At 36.2% G+C, this 16,408-nt stretch overlaps 1 protein-coding gene across 4 annotated transcripts in view; it reads left to right on the top strand.

Annotated features, from left to right (window-relative positions):
• The window catches only part of Nox (NADPH oxidase), an 85,209-nt gene extending 73,534 nt beyond the window's left edge, over positions 1–11,675 (top strand). For all 4 annotated transcript variants that reach the window (XM_090386972.1, XM_090386970.1, XM_090386971.1 and 1 more), the window contains exons 11-14: positions 2,127–2,782; positions 6,072–6,281; positions 6,772–7,038; positions 11,488–11,675. In XM_090386972.1, coding sequence (XP_090243098.1) covers positions 2,127–2,782; positions 6,072–6,281; positions 6,772–7,038; positions 11,488–11,619 — 1,265 coding nt within the window. In that variant the 3' untranslated portion in view covers positions 11,620–11,675. The remainder of the gene's footprint in view (positions 1–2,126; positions 2,783–6,071; positions 6,282–6,771; positions 7,039–11,487) is intronic.
• Positions 11,676–16,408: the final 4,733 nt, after the last annotated feature.

Genomic DNA, 16,408 nt, shown 5'->3' with positions numbered 1-16,408 from the left:
TAGACGACCGAGAGATGGCAGCAGTGTAATCACGTTTGGGTGTTATGATTATGTGCAACCAATTATAATTTCGTTAGTCTGATTGGTGATTGAAATATTACCTCTAATTTAGTTGTTTTTTGCCTCGTGTTACAACTTTTAAAGCTAACTTGTCCACTCAAGGACATTACGTGGTTAATACATGTACATACTTTGATAAGTTGACGAAAATACTTTCACGTAATACAGTATAAACTTTCCTTGTTGCTCTAAAAACTCTCACTTATCGAATTAGATAGTTTCTAAAATCATATGGAAATCTGTTAAGTGGAAGTTAACAGATTTTTGCCTAATTATGATATGAAACTTAAGAACTGGTTAACGAATATTATGCTGTTGCAGTGAAGGGCTAATTGTGCATTGAACAATGTGTGACTATGAGGCAAGATAATTAAAATTACTTTTTCTAAAATTGGCAAAATATTACGTTAAACGTTTTCTTCCAGGTGGAGAGCCTCTCACATCAACGCTAAAATATATCGAAAAAATAAAATGTAATCACAAAGGTTGAAATAGACAAGTGACATTTATAAAAATATTACTGTTACTATAAATACCTGGTGTTGGTCTAAGAGTTAGAGAACACTCTAGACCTAGTTATTTTAATAAATAAACTTCTTTATTGCTGCTAAGTACGGTACGAGTACTAGGAAACAATAGTTCTCATCGCAGCGACATGGCCAGGAGTTCAATGGTCAGGTTTTCTTGATGCCACTGTTAAAAAGATTATTGATTGGCTTGATGACTGATATAAGTAAGTAAACGGTTTGTTTTAAATGTCTGGGACAGACATTGCTTGCATCTGCCTCTGAGATCATGGTTGTGTGAGGTCTCCACATAAAATTGTTCTTATTTCTGCTGATACTCTTGTTCTGAAGTAAAGACCTCTGTGATAGTGTCCTTGCAATGATGCCATTACGAAAGCGTAATTGTAAGAGAATCATAGAGGCGGTTGAACAACCATATGTAGTAGCCCACCAAGGATCTCCGATTTGTGGGAGTGGATATTACTGAACCGCTCCATTCTCTTCAATGCGAATATATTTGGAACTCTGCAGGTATCATTTATATTGCAGCTTTCCTCATTTTTTTTCGGAGACAACCATCAACAGGATATGAGTTAATTTCAATCCACGGTGCTTCAATGACCAAAATCTCAAAAAAAAAAAAAAAAAAAAACAGGCATCAGGGTCTCCAACCCAGCACGGAAGGGACAGTAATCAATCACACAACCCAAGAAGTTCAGGGCGCTGTCGTAAAGTCCTTATTTCAGAAAGAGGGCTCGAAATAATAAAATATCGTGAATAAGGGACCTAAACTGTGATCTCAGCAGACGTTGCAGGTAATAAACACCTTGACAACCAAATTATCTTTTTAACAGAGACCTCATGGTATGAAAATGCTACGAATTCCATAGTGTTTTTCTAATTCATTCTAGTTTTTTAACTTGAGTGGTGGCATGTTATTTTTATATACGACTTAGTAATTGTTTTTCAGAACTGATGTGACAGGTTTTTCTCTTTTTAATATAAAGCTAAGGTAAGATCTTGCCACTTGTCGGAAAATTCATTTCAATTCCTCCCCAACTTCGGACAAATTCCATATGAGAATTCAAAAAGGTTTCCGATTAATCCGATAATTCAGATTTGTTATAGACTAAATGCGATTTATTTTGACTCTAGATACCAATAAAATAATATAGTTTTACAATTTTTATTTTTAAATTCTGACACTGATAGGATGGATAATAGGGTTTTTACAAAGTCTGCTGACGGGACAGATGAAATGATACCCGTATAATATTGATTTCTTTTATAATTTTAATTTGTTTCGAGGATTTAACACATTTATTACCTTTATGTAATAAATGTGTTAAATCCTGGTGGCATTTAATTGAAAAATTTAAATGTGTTAAATCCTGGTGGCATTTAATTGAGATAAAATACCCTATTTGTAATGGGGATCCTTAATTTTTACTCTAGAAAGTGCACATACTTAATTTCAGCAATTCTTAAAATTTATGTGAAACTTTCTTCCAGAAACCACAATGAATGTTTTTTTTTTTTTTTTTTTTTCTTGTCTTGTAGGAGAAATATGGTTGCACATCAGAGCTGTTGGCGGATGGAGCAACGGACTTTACAACTACTTTGAAGAAAAAGATCGAAATGCGGTACTCAGCCCAACATTGGCTCTAGACTTGGAGAAATCCCCGTCTGTGAACGCTAGTGAAAATTGTGATTCCGTCAATATGAATCCCCTCGTTCAAGAAGATAATCCATCCAGCATCCTTTGTCCTCAAATTTCGGTGGAAATGAATGAAATTTCGGCCAGTTCGACACCTGAACCATCGGAAATTTCTCTTAGCAAAGAATCACTGGAAAACTCTCACATCATCTCAACGCCAGTGAAGTTCAACACCACCCAGTCGTCATTGCGTTCTCTCTCCAACGCCGAAATTACCCTCAGGAAAAAACACAACGAAGTGCGGCGATTTGTTAGTGACGTTCCCGATAAACGCCGAAAAGTTCGGCCGAGTGATCTAAGGCGGAAGTCAGTAAGAGTTTCAGTAGCAAGAAAAAGCTTTCGAAAGTGTCAGACTATAATCCTCTTGCCCACAGTCACTGAAGAAGACGATGGCGAAAGCGGAAAAACAAAAAAATCTGTGAAAAAAAAGCAGGAACCAAAATTTGAAGCTGAAAATACGGGAGAAGACAACATTGTCGTACTTCAACAACCTCTCAAGGTAAGAAGCGTACCCGGTTGTCCTACCATAAGGGGTAGCAAAGTTTTGTTCTGAATTCTGGTTGTATGAAACTTTTGTACAGAACACCTGTTTTTCTGGAACTACTTAGCTTACACGTCCAGTATCGTGAACAGTAACTTTATTATATTTCGTTTATTTTTTTCTGTAAAATATAATTTAAGTGAAGATTCTTGCATGGCAGCCATTGGACGAGAAATCCAATGGCTGCCATGAATTATAAATATATCTACTTCCCCCTCCCATTTTTAAATAAATTTTTATAGAAGGAAAATAATTTGGCCGTAATTTATTTTTGTAAATTCTTACCTTGTTCCCATATTTAATAGGTTTTTATTTAATTTAAAAGTTCTTAACCCACGAGCAGCGATTCATAATTATGTCACTAAGCCAAATAATTGCGAAGAAAGGTCTCTCGTGACCATCAGAACATTTTTTATAATCTGGGTCAGATCATGCTATTCAAACCTCGTGACACGAGGCAATTTTCTCCTATCAGTCTGTTAAGCGATAAAGTAAAAAAAAAAGAAGAGAAAAAGTGTGGATTGAAAGATTTTTATTCATTGTAATGCATTATTATAATTACTTACAAAATTTGCCTTAGTTTCACTGAAATGGCCTGTTAAGATTCCTTTACACTTAATACACTCTTAAAGGTGGAAGATAACATACAAAGCAAAACATAACCCAAACCAAGGGGATGGGGAATGCATTATTAATGATAATAGTGAAAATTCTCTAATTGGAGAATTAAATGTTTGATATTTTTGCATCTTTTATGGCATTAACATCTACACTCTTTCAAGAAATTGTGGGACACTTTTTAACCAATAAAACGCACATTTATTCAAAGGAATTAATAACGAGTTGGCTCGACGTTGACCATTATTACTTTTTTAATGCGTTGTGAAGGATTTCTACTACACTCGAGTACAAAATATCAGAATATGGTGTATATATCAGAAGTGAATTGAAAACAAATTGACTGTTTTTGACTAAAGTAATGGGAAAGAAATTTTAATTGATAAATTCATTAAGTAAAATTAAATTAGAAATCATAAAACTGGCTCAAAACCTTATCTATTTTGAGTAGATGTCAGGCAATTCTCGACAAAATGCCAATTAAAAGGTCGCAGCATAAAATTTAAAATAACTAAGCGAATTGACAGCTGGGGTGTACTTGAAATGAAACGTTACTAAGTTTCATGATATAAAAACATGCATGGCCCACTTTTTCGCTAAAACTCTAATGGAAAGTCTAAACTCTTATGGCGCCGGATGTTCTGAGAATGCAGAACATTTTTTCGATTCACACAGAGGCGTATAGGGTTTACATGCAAATTACGCGCTGATTCGTAAGAATCTAGATATTTGAGCTCTCAGTTCAAGAGATTTGTTTCTGGAACAGATTAGTCTTGAGTCATCCTCGCTACCTGTTTATACAAAATTTTTCATTTCATAATCTTAAAGCCAATGTATTATATAAAACTGCACAAATAAAACCAAAACCACTGTTACTATCGGCAAAATTTGTCTTCATATTTATTCCATTTTTCTATTCCCCCCACCCCTTTATGAAATGTAGCATGCAGAATATAATTCTAAATTGGATAGCTGACTTGTTTTTCTTTGCAGATTAAATGACGGGGTCAAAGTCTTTTGAGATTAGTTACTTATTGACAATTTCTTGTTTGAAAGGTCGGTTGTAATTATAGTGAGTAGTTCGTCATCTGCACTAATTTTCTGTGTTTGCTTGTCATTAACCGAGTATACAGCAACAAATGAAACTCCTTTATAAAAGGAGATTTAACACAACGATTTAAATGACACTGAACGAATTCCCGTTTTAATCGAAGGACGAGCGGGAGACATCAGTAAAATTTAAACGTTCTACACGGATGAAACTGGGGAAGAAAGCATTTTGAAATAATGAGAAACACGTTAATCACTCCACCTAAACAAGGAATTTTGTTCCTTTTTCAAAAGAACAATTTTAAGTTAAAATTAAAGAGAACTTAGAGGATCATAAATCAACCCCATGTTAAGAGTGATACTCGGTTAAAATGGGATAATTACAATAACGAAGCACGACACTTGCAACTTAAAACCGGATCAGTTAGGAGCGCTTAGATTTGAATTGAAATGTATTTACTGCTCTGCTCTGCTTATTCCTCTGTTACATGAGAGATAAGATATGCATTTTTTTATGCAGATGATATCAAGCTAATTACACGTATATTAGTCCTACTGATGACATAAATCTCATCACAGCCAGGCTGTCTGATAAACTAAATGATGTTGCATATTCATCGATCCCTAATGTGCCCACTCACACTGCTTGAAGTCATTTTTGGCCCAAAGTTGACCTTTCATATTCACCTAGATGTCCGTCCTTCACCTGAAAATGGTTAAACTTAGATGGCAAATGAAACATCACCTCATCTATGTCAAAGATATTAATATCACGAGGAGGTATATCACAACAGTTGTCTATTCAGCAGTCCTATATGGAGCAGAAACATGGACTTCGTCCGTCCCCACAACACTGAAACCAGTGTACGCTTCTGAAAACTGGCTACTCAGGTAGGCACTTCATAAACACGGTATACTTCCTATCAGAAGCACTACAGTCCTTAATCTTAAGAGAACTTACTCCCACTGAAAATATACTCATAAGACTTATTTTAACTTCCGATCTCTGGGAGGATCCCACTCTGTACTCTTCGGGCCACTCCTACCCCTACCTAACCACTAACCGAAATAGGTTGCACATGGCTAATAGATTTCTTCCTGAGAAAATGCTGAAAGTTGCGCAGTCACTTCATATGGACCTTATTAAATTCGCTACAACAAAGTATCGCCGGAAAATCTTAGACCAAAGAGCTGTTATTACGCGCTAATTTAATCAGTTATGTAAATTTAGTCAAATTGTAAACAATGTAACTAGAATGATCTCTAGCATCCAGATAAATTTATTAATACAGCATTTCATGTTAAGAGTGTATTGAAGAGTATATAGTGTTTCAGTTTTCCTAACTCTATACTAACTTGCTATTTATTAACATATTAACTCCTGACAGGGAGGATACTGGATATATGGATGTCAGCTTCTTCCTTTCCAGTTAATTCTATGTAAATCTCCTGACCATATTTCCTTATGTGGAAAGAACTTTGCGTTTTTAAATATACTTTGCCCTTTGTATATCCTTGACAATTTTTATATTAATACATGTTTCCACGTATCGACAATGTATTTTTTTTTCTTTTGCAGATTATCTTGGATGGTCCGTATGGATCTCCAACCAGGCAGATCTTTCGTGCACAACATGCAGTCTTAATCGCTACAGGCATAGGAGTGACGCCTTTTGCTAGTATCCTACAGAGTATTTTCCATCGGTATAAGAAGTCTAGGCACACGTGTCCAAGCTGTAATCACTTGTGGATAGACCCTCTACCTGACCAAAATATGCAACTACGGAAGGTAAGTTAAAAAAAAAAAATCAATTAATTAAATACGCTTGAAATAAATCTAAAGGACTTTTCTAGGCACCTTCAGAATACTTCTCTGTCACTTCCATATTTCTATTTATTCTTACCCCCTTCCTTATGATCCACATTCAAAATTTTTGATTTGAAAATACACTCATCTTTAGGTAGGGTGGATTTTCAAACCAAATTCTGCTCATTTGCTGCAACTAAGAAAATTAGGTGGGAGTTTCTTTTGGTGGCCAGACCTCTTTTATTACGAACTCGTACATGTACGAGCCTACTCTGTAATCCCGGATACAGTGTTCTCTCAAACATTGTCAATTCTCAAATTCTCTTAATAGTTTGACAATTGTTCTAGTTTTAATTAATTCCGTTTTAATAAACGGAATTAATTAAATTACAGCGAGTTTTTGATTATTTGAATTTCATTGTTTCATCTATAAGAATGTAATAAGAATAGGCTGGAACTTCTTGTCTTCTAGGTGGACTTCTTCTGGCTCAACCGACAGCAGAAAGCATTTGAATGGTTTGTAAGTCTCCTTAGTCAACTGGAGGTGGAACAGGCCATGTTGAGTGATAGTGACAGATTCTTAGATATTCACATGTACATCACTTCTGCCCTGCACAAAAACGATATGAAAGCACTTGGTCTGCACATGGCTCTTGACCTTCTACACGAGAAGGAACAGCGGTGTCTTATCACAGGACTTAAAACCAGAACACAGCCTGGCAGGCCTGACTGGAACAAGGTAAGATTTAGAAACCTTTCCCTCTCCTTTAATGAAATACTCGTCCATGAAGATAGCCTGGGGGTTGCGATGATGAGTTAAATCTCAGACTTTTTTGAGGTTATTTCAAGTTGTATGCCACAGGTCTCATTTTATATTTACTAGTCGTTCAACCAGAATGCCTGAATTGTTAACGCTACGTTTTGGAATTCTTTCGCAAATTTTTTTTTTTTTGACATTTTGATATTCCCTTTTCGCTTCTGGAATTTCAATCCATTATTTTTAAGTACTTACTGCTTAATTGTTTTCGAACTTGTATGTTCACAGCATGGCTATAAGGTATATGCTTGATAGTCTACTGAGCGCGCACTTTTACTATAAGCATCTTGGAATCTCTTCCTATTCAATAACTTCTACGAAACGCAGTATAAATAGCGGAATGGGCAACATGGAATTTCACAGTTTAAAATTCAACAGTTTTCTTTGAATGACAACCTGAGATCTTCTTGCCCCACCGCTCAAGTTTGATTTCAAATATATTACAGATATAATACTATTATACCATATGTAGTATAAATTAAAAAAAAAAAAAAATCCTGATTATACTCCGGGACGGGATCACAGGAGCTCACAAAATAGAGAGAACGCAACAAGCTTGAACCATGGTCACTCAAAGCATGTGTACTTAGGCACCCTTGTACTTGACCACTTGGTTACGTAGGCCTTATTATAGTTTTAGCGTATAATGCGAGGAAGCATTGGGCTTCCTTGTACTGGAAGGGGAAGAGGGGAACGTATTGACTCCCTCCTCAAATAGGTATCTATCCAGCTGATCATTGAATTTTCCACGATATCAGCTTCCTCCAGCCATATATAGACCCTCTATTTCAATAAATTAACATCTCGATGGCTAAAAGACAACTTTATATAATTCAGTTTACGCCTTTCACCCGTAATTTGAATTTATAGCCCCTAGTTATGGAATCATTATTGTAAAAATTTTACCCTCCTTCCATTTTACTTCCTCTCTCCGCGCCTTATACATATCAGTCAAATCTTCTCTAAGGTATCTAGTTTTAAGCTCTGTAGGCCACATTTCGAAGTCGTTCCCCATACGGTCGTCCTTTAGCCGATCTCACCATGTGAGTTTCCTCTCATTAGGACCCTTTCAAAAAGCTCCATCTCTATATATATTTTATTTATTTATTTATTATTATTTTTTTTTTGTAGATGTCTCCATGTTTGGATACGGTGAGATTATGACCTGTCTATCTCTACAAACAAATGTTCGATAAACCATCGACAGGATACCACGGACCTTCCTTGTCGCCTGTCAATGGTGCTCACGAGCAGCAAGGTCTTATGTCTGACCGTACCATAACGTCAATCTTTCTTCCTCTGTTTTTTGTTCAACCACAGTAAGTATATGACTTATTTTTGAGTTACCGTTCCTCAAGTACAAGACCGTGCATTTTGTTCCATTTTAATGGAGCAAAATGAGTCTACCATTTTTCTGACCATCTCTGAAGACTATGTGAGTCATTCTGAACTACTCTAACAATCTTGATATTATCTGAAAATTTTGGCATCATGCCCTCTATCCATTGAAGAATTTTAATCACAACCTTTCTGCCCTGCAGCCATTCTGCAATCCATCTAAGGATTTTTTTTTTTTTTGTAATTTCAACATGTTCCAGCTTATATAGTAACCTGTTATGTTAGACTGAGTCAAATACTTTGTTGAAATCCAAGTAAACAATGTCGGAATGGAATTATTTCCTGCATCCAGCTCATAAGTAACTTTATGAGTAACAAGTAGCTAACCAGGCTGGTTAAACATGATTTTCCAGGTACAAAAGCATGCTGTGTTTCCTTCAGAATTCTATTTCTGTCTAAATGATCCTGAATTGTACTCTTTATCATTGCTTTCATGATTTTTTTTTTTTTTTTTTTTTTAATAGCACTGAAGTCCGGCTTAGCGGTCGGTAGTTATCAACTTCACTCTTTGAACCAAGTTTATGTATTGGCGACACAGTGACATTTCTTAAATCTGAGGGTAGTGCCCTGCGCTCTGAGACTAGTGTTGACTTCATAATTAACCTCAATGTAGTGAATATAATTGATGGAACTCTTTTCTGTAATTTAGTAAAGTGAAATATCTAAATGAAAAGTCTAAATATATATATATTTTTACTTTTCTGTAATAAGTAATAATAAAAGGTAAACGGGAAAAGTAGTCCCAGAACGGATTAATGCCATAGAATTATTGATTAAACATTACATCAAGCTGCAAATTAATTACAACAGAATGTAAGATACGGAAAAAGAATATGAACAGTTTCAAGTACAGTAAAAGCTATCCCATTGAGCCCTAATGCCAAATTAATAGAATAAGTGTATTAAGCATAAAAGTGTAATAAAGAAAATAAGAATAAACGTATTCAGTATAAAAGTATATCCAGTGAGCCTTGAGGCCAAAAGACTTAGCCTGAGTTGGTTTGATGTGTTATACCCTATACGTGAACAATTAATTTATAATAAAATAAATGCAAGTAAAATAAAATTATGATGATTGGGCAAATTCTTGATATTAGGATACATTGAATGGTACGTTTACCAGGGCTAGCGCCATTCAATATATCCAATCAATAATTGGTGAAGGCTGTTTCTGCTAGTTTAGCTAGGTACAAATGTTTATAATTATATTAAAATTTAGCAGAAAACTGGCAAATTAACAGCTAGCGCTTTTATTTAGTTTTATTTTATTATTAATTATTTGTTTATTTATTTAAAGGGTATAACACATTAAACCAATTCAGGCTATCTAATTTTTTTGGACTCGTGGCTCACTGGGTATACTTTTATATTGAAGACATTTATTCTAAAATCTTGGCTTCCTTATTGGTCTAAAGGCTAACTATATAAGCTTATACTCCTATTCTATTAATTTGGCCTAAGGGCTCTATGGGATAGCTTTTATTGTACTTTAAGCGCTGTTCATATCCTTTATCTTATGTCCGTATCTTACATACTGTTGTAATTATATACTGTATGTAGATGAGAGAGAGATAAAATTAACTCAACAGTTCGACCATTTCACGGCAACTAGGCCAGAAATTTTATAGAACATGATGGAGGTGGAGTCAAAACCTCAAGTTCACAGTGGCAAAAAAATCAAACTAATCAATAAAACAAAATGAAATAGATTAAATAGGAAGAATGAGATAAATGAAAATTTAAAAATTAATTTACAGAACAACTTAGAAAGAAGAGCAAGTCTCCCTAAGTTGCACTATTAATGAATAGCATCAAGAGATAATGCAATATATGACTGATTAAAATTCCAATGAAAATACAATAAAATATATGCGTAATTCTCCTCCCACTGTGTTATCGTCTCTAGTCCAGAGACGATAACACAGTGGGAGGAGAATTACGCATATATTTTAAGAATATCTGCCTGCACTGTGACACTTTCTGTACACTGTTGGCATCAAACATGCTGATGTCAACAGCGTCCAACACTTGAACAAATGGAAGCATCTGAACCGGCGGAAAACCGGGGTGAAATACGAAAGCTTTAAGTGCACAGTTGGGAAATTTGTACAACTAGCAACCTAACTGTAGCGAAAATCCTGCACTTGCCGATTGTTTGTGGTTGTTTTTTATGGCAGAGGAGCCTGAGAATGACCCATTTGAAAAGCCGAAAACCCTATTTGATTCCCTCTTTGTATAGGTATGTATCCAGCTGAGCATTGAATTTTTCTATGCTATCAGCCTCCCCCACCATGAAGACACCTTATTTGAACGATTAACAACTCGCAGACTAAAGGACGACGTTATGAATTCTTCTATTCTGAAAGTAGAACTGGTTTGCTCTGTCGTCAAATTATTACAGATATTATTTATCAACACAATGGATTTTTTTCTTGAAGAAAAGGAAGTTTTAAGTGATTTAATTGTAATTTTTAATAAATTTATATTTCGACTGCAATTGTGGAAATTAAGTGCAAGATTATTAAACAAGGTACAGGTGTAATTGCTGCAGCGAATATACAATCTCTAAAACTGCAAATGTGTTCTGGTTTGTTTGTTTTTTCCATAAAGTAAGAATATATATATATATATATATATATATATATATATATATATATATATATATATATTAGTGGGAGAGAGAGGTCATTTCGGATATTTTTAAATAAACTCCCTATTGTTAAATTTTAGTTTTCTTTCCAAAAATGTGTGACTTGAGAGCTTATGATACGAACACAATTTAAGAATTTAGATGGCTGTTTTAAATACAGTGCTTATATTTTTTTAAAAATGTTGAAAAAAAAAAAAACATTCAAATTAGGTATGAATGATACTAGATCTGTCCATGTGGTGCAACTTAATCATGTTGTCCATAATTAATTAAATCTCAAATTTTAATTTCTGAGTGAATAATTATTTTTTTTCTCTCCACAGGTCTTCACTGAAATATCAAATCAGGGTAAAGGCAAGGTTACAGTTTTCTTCTGTGGGCCGACGGAACTGGCAAAAACTCTACACTCAAAGTGCAACGAATATGGTTTTCGGTTCCGGAAAGAAATATTCTAAACTGTCTTTCATTAATGATGTGAAATGAGCTTACTAGAAGAACTGATTTGTTACATATTTAATGTTGCGTCGTGTTGTTTTGTAATGTTTACTATTTTATTGTTCGCTGTTTTATATGATTTTGTAAATTAAGCTTTCTCATGAATCGATTCTCTATTTTTGAATAAAAAAAAAAGTTCAAAACTTGAAGAATTACTAATATCTGTAATTGATACATAAATATCTGTACAACTTTTGAATCCGAAAGATAGCACTGCTTAAAATCATTTCCTGTGCTGAACGGGAGCTACCGAATGAACCAACATCCGGATGTATGTATGTATTTGTCTTGGGCGGCACCTGGAACGTTAGTTCATCTCCGCCTCGTTTCACTGTTAAATTAGAGGATTCTGCAGAAATGGCAAGAAGTGAACTGGCTGTTTGGCTACCCGGAATCAGCAGGTCGGAAACGCGCCACCGCCACGGGAAGGTAGACCAGGGGCAACCAACCGGCGGCAGCAAAAGAGGGACGCCAAGAGCCCAACAAAGTACAAGCCAAAAATAGTAAAAAAAAAAAAAAAGAAAAGGGAACTTATACAAAGATTAAATTCTGTACAAAAGATAACCTCAACAGATTGAGGTAAATACAGATGCACTTTGAAATTTCAAAGTAAACAATGAAAGTAATGTTATGCATATTAACATAAAAAAAAAAAAAAGTTCGAAGAAAATAATTAAGGATAACAGTACCATTCAACCGACAAAGCTTTACACAAGCCCAGAAGCAGGCACAAACCTTATAAACAATTGAGGTCAAATCCAGTAAGTCCTGCAGTCATTAGTAGCAAAGTCACAGTCAATCACCAATAACAAAGTCACAGTCAGTTAACAGTCATCCGAGCAAAGGAGCACAGGAATTTTCATCGCCAAATCGAGTTGTAGTTGTAGGACACTTGTAGAGTTTCAAAAAAAAAAAAAAAAAAAAAAAAAAAAAAACACAACACACAGAGCACAAGTCCAGAATTGTAGATCTTGTTGAGAAAATGGACGTCATTGCAGTAAAGGTCTTGAGCTGAATTTGAAACATTCGCATGTGCAGTCATTGCAGAAAGGATTGCGAGCCTTTTTTTGAAGGTTGCCTTAGCAAAATCCTGAAGGGCGCGGTAACTCGTGGCATTTGATACAAAATTAGGTTCCAATCCTGATGAAAAGTTGGGAATAGCATTCTGCAGAATTACTCGAAATTCATTATATGAGGGACAAGAGTACAACACGTGCTGCCAATCTTCCACACCGCCGCAATGGCAAAGTTCCGTAGGAGACAAGCGAAATTTTAAACAATTTCTTATTTAATGATCTGTGTCCTGATATCAAATAGGAGGTAAACAAGTCAAGGCTAAACCAGACTGTAGATTTTTTTATCCGTAAGAGAGTCAACTTCAGGAAAAAACTTACGTGTTACACTGCCCAGTGTTGTGCCATCCCACCTACTCTGCCACAAGTTGATCAACTCTTGCCAAATTCTTTGTCGTTCAGCTTTAACATCGACTTGAGTGTTAATAGAAATACCAAGGATCTGAGTGGGAATCTGACGTTTCAAGCGATAACATAAGCCTCTGAAAATTACGTAGAGATCGAGTGGTAACGTCCCGGCCAAAACCTGTAAAGCAGGTGTTGAAACTGTTCGACAAATCTTCAAAATACAAAGTAACATTGTGCGCTGGATTGACATCAATTTTGATTGAAATTGTACAGTCCGCACCCTATGGAACCAAGCGCCAGCAGCATAGGCAACCATAGGGAGAAACACAGAGTTATAGTAGATTCTTAAACATCTTCTAGAAAGACCCCACTCAGTTCTAGAAACTCTGACAAGAGCGCCGGTGAAATTTCTGATCTTAATTCGCAGATTGGATAAATGAGGGAGAAAATTTAACTTGCTGTCAATAGTTATTCCCAAAAGTTTAATTTCCGTTATTAGAGGTATTTGTCTAATGTTTATTTTAACTCTTGGTGGTCGACGAACGTTCAATTTAGAGCCAAGGATCATAATTTTTGTCTTGGTACTCATTTGAACTCATTTTTAACTTATTTTCAACTGTCCATTGTTGAAGATCAGATAGAACTTTCTCAGCGGATATTTCAATAGAAGATCTGGAACTGCCACCAACAAGGACTGTCAAATCATCCGCATATGCCATGATCTTCACGTTGTCAAAGGTTCGGGTAATCCAACCTTGCAGAACAAAGTTCCAGAAAAGTGGTCCCAAAATGGAGCCTTGAGGACACCCTCGAAAGACCTGACGCAAAATTTGTCTGTACTTAGATATGGCAGTGATAAATCTTGTTAGAGAAATAGCTCTTAATTAGAAGATAAAGTTGCTGGGAACATTCGGCATGACGTAAACGTTCGAGGGCACTTTCCCACCAAAGGGAATCAAAAGCACCCTCGAAGTCAATAAAGATAGCAAGAGTATACTTGAAACTGGAGTGTTCAACAGAAGAAATGAAGTCTACAAGGGCGTCCTCGCAGGACCTTCCAGGAGTGAATCCGTATTGATTAGGCGCAATTAGTCCCCGTTCCAATAACAAGTTGTTTAATCGCAGGGCAATTAAACGTTCTAATAGCTTACCAAGGTTGGTCAATAAGGCTATAGGCCGATAAGACCTCGGTTCCTGGGGGGGGGGCTTTGTCTGGTTTCTTAATCAGCTTGATAAGGGCAGTCTTCCACAGATCCGGGAAAGTCCCAGCATCTAAACATTTTATTGAAAAGTTGTAGAAGTATACTGGGCTTAATCTTGGCAAGCCGTACAATAAAGGTACTCTCCAGCATGTCCATCCCTGGGCATTTCTTAACTTTCACTTGTTTGACCGCTGTGTCCAACTCGATGGCACTAAAAGGCTCAGTCTTAATTGAAGAAACATACAGAGAATTGGCAGAACGAATATTAGTGTGAAAATCAGAGTCGGAACTCACATTGGCCTGTAGAAAAAGATTATCTAAAATAATGTTTACAGAATCCGTCCAGTTAGTGGGCTCCAGACCATTGTATATGATCGATCCATACACTTCTTGTGTAAATAATTTATTTCTTACAATTTTATAAAGTAGTCCCCACGGGTCTGCATTATCAGTTGTACACAAATTCTGTCCAAGTTTGCTTCTTCCTGGTAGCAATTGCCTTCACATAACGTTTCTTGAGATCAACGTAATAATTATAAAAGATTCGAACATCAGCCTGAGACAAATGACGATTGCGCTGATAGGTGCGTCGAGCGTCCTCTCTTACAATTTATACACGATGGCTCTTCGTTTTTATTAGGACACTCGTTAAATACATGACCACCATGCGCACAGTGACTGCAAGACGGGGACTCGTGTGTGCAGTATTGAGCGGTGTGACCATATCCCAAGCAGTGAAAGCATTTCGTCACAACAGTATAAGGTCTGTGTCTATGAGAACTCCAGGCAATAATTATGCGCTCCAGTGTAATTATACGTTTGTAAATCTTGGGAGAAAAACTAACAGCCCAATTTACAGATAAATTTGACCTTGCTTTAGTTGAGAACCGAAAGAAAGTTCCGTTCTTAACCTCCTCAAATGTAAAATCCGAATCGCCAAGATTTTTGTTATATAAATTTTCAAGTATCTCGTCACGTGTCAATTCCTTTGGGACATCATAAATCAGTACAGTGGGGTTTCCCTTTCGAGGAACACCTGAGCTGATACCTGCAGATGTAAAAGACTCCGAGGAGGACAAACACTCCAGATTTGCTTTAGAGGCCGTTTCCAGCAAGACTCCTTTGTTCCTCACTAGCCTAAGAGACTTGATCTTAACATTTTTTAAATCCGATTTAAGAGTTTTAGCCACCAATGTCTTAACGTCAGCACTTGACTTACAATCACTGTTTTCAGAAGCTCTAAGAATTAAGACATTGTCAGGTTTCACTTTAGGAACATTTGCAGCGGAACGGGCAGCATCAGCAAAGGTCCTGACAATAGAGGTGTCAGTAGCAGTGTCTTCCTGTAAAGTTGAATCATCCGTGACAATCGGGGCAGGGGACACATCATGTCTTAATGTAGGTTTGTCTGTAGAGGAACTGTCACTAACAGATTGTTTGGCCAAACAAGCCATATTTGTTGTTTTATACCGGAAAATGTATTTATAACTCTTTCCAAAAGATTGGTACGTGTATTTATTTCTATGTTTAGGGCCTTTAGCTTTTCGTTCTCTACAAGGAGATAAGTCGCAACAGTCTCCAAATTGAGCCATTTCCATTATAGTGTTACCTGATTGCTTGGTAATCTTGTTGCCTTCATAAGAAAGGAAGTTAGAGAGATCCCGTCTCATTTTTGCAATTCTGTCATATAAAATAAGAACATTCTGTCCCGGGTCGCTTGCCTGAGCATTTGTTAAATTATTTTTCTCCTCTGCACCTGCAGTTCCAAGTTTATTACTCGAAAGGAGATCGGTCTGACGCTCTTTGTCAAGAGTTGATTGTGAAAGAGAATCAGTAGCAACTTTTGAAGATGAGCTTTCCTGAGAGGCAATAGTCGGTTCCGGTGATTGAGTCAATGGCACTTGAGGGGTCAGAGGTGTTGAGATCTCACCAAGAGATGGCAACGGAGAAAAGATATCAGCTGCTGTAGGTTGTTTATCATCCATGTTAACTGAAATCAGAAATATATGCGTAGAGCAAATTTAATATCTAAAAGTGATGACACTGAGACAAAAGAAGATTTTTAACTTGAAACCTCTTCAGTCTTCGCGGAGTCCAGGAGAACAGACTCTTCAGGTCAGAATTTT

The sequence above is a fragment of the Mastigoproctus giganteus genome, chromosome 12 (genome assembly GCF_048544385.1).
Source record: "Mastigoproctus giganteus isolate SK-2022 chromosome 12, ASM4854438v1, whole genome shotgun sequence".
In the NCBI taxonomy this organism is placed as follows: domain Eukaryota; kingdom Metazoa; phylum Arthropoda; class Arachnida; order Uropygi; family Thelyphonidae; genus Mastigoproctus; species Mastigoproctus giganteus.
This window is presented reverse-complemented; position numbering and strand designations above follow the sequence as displayed.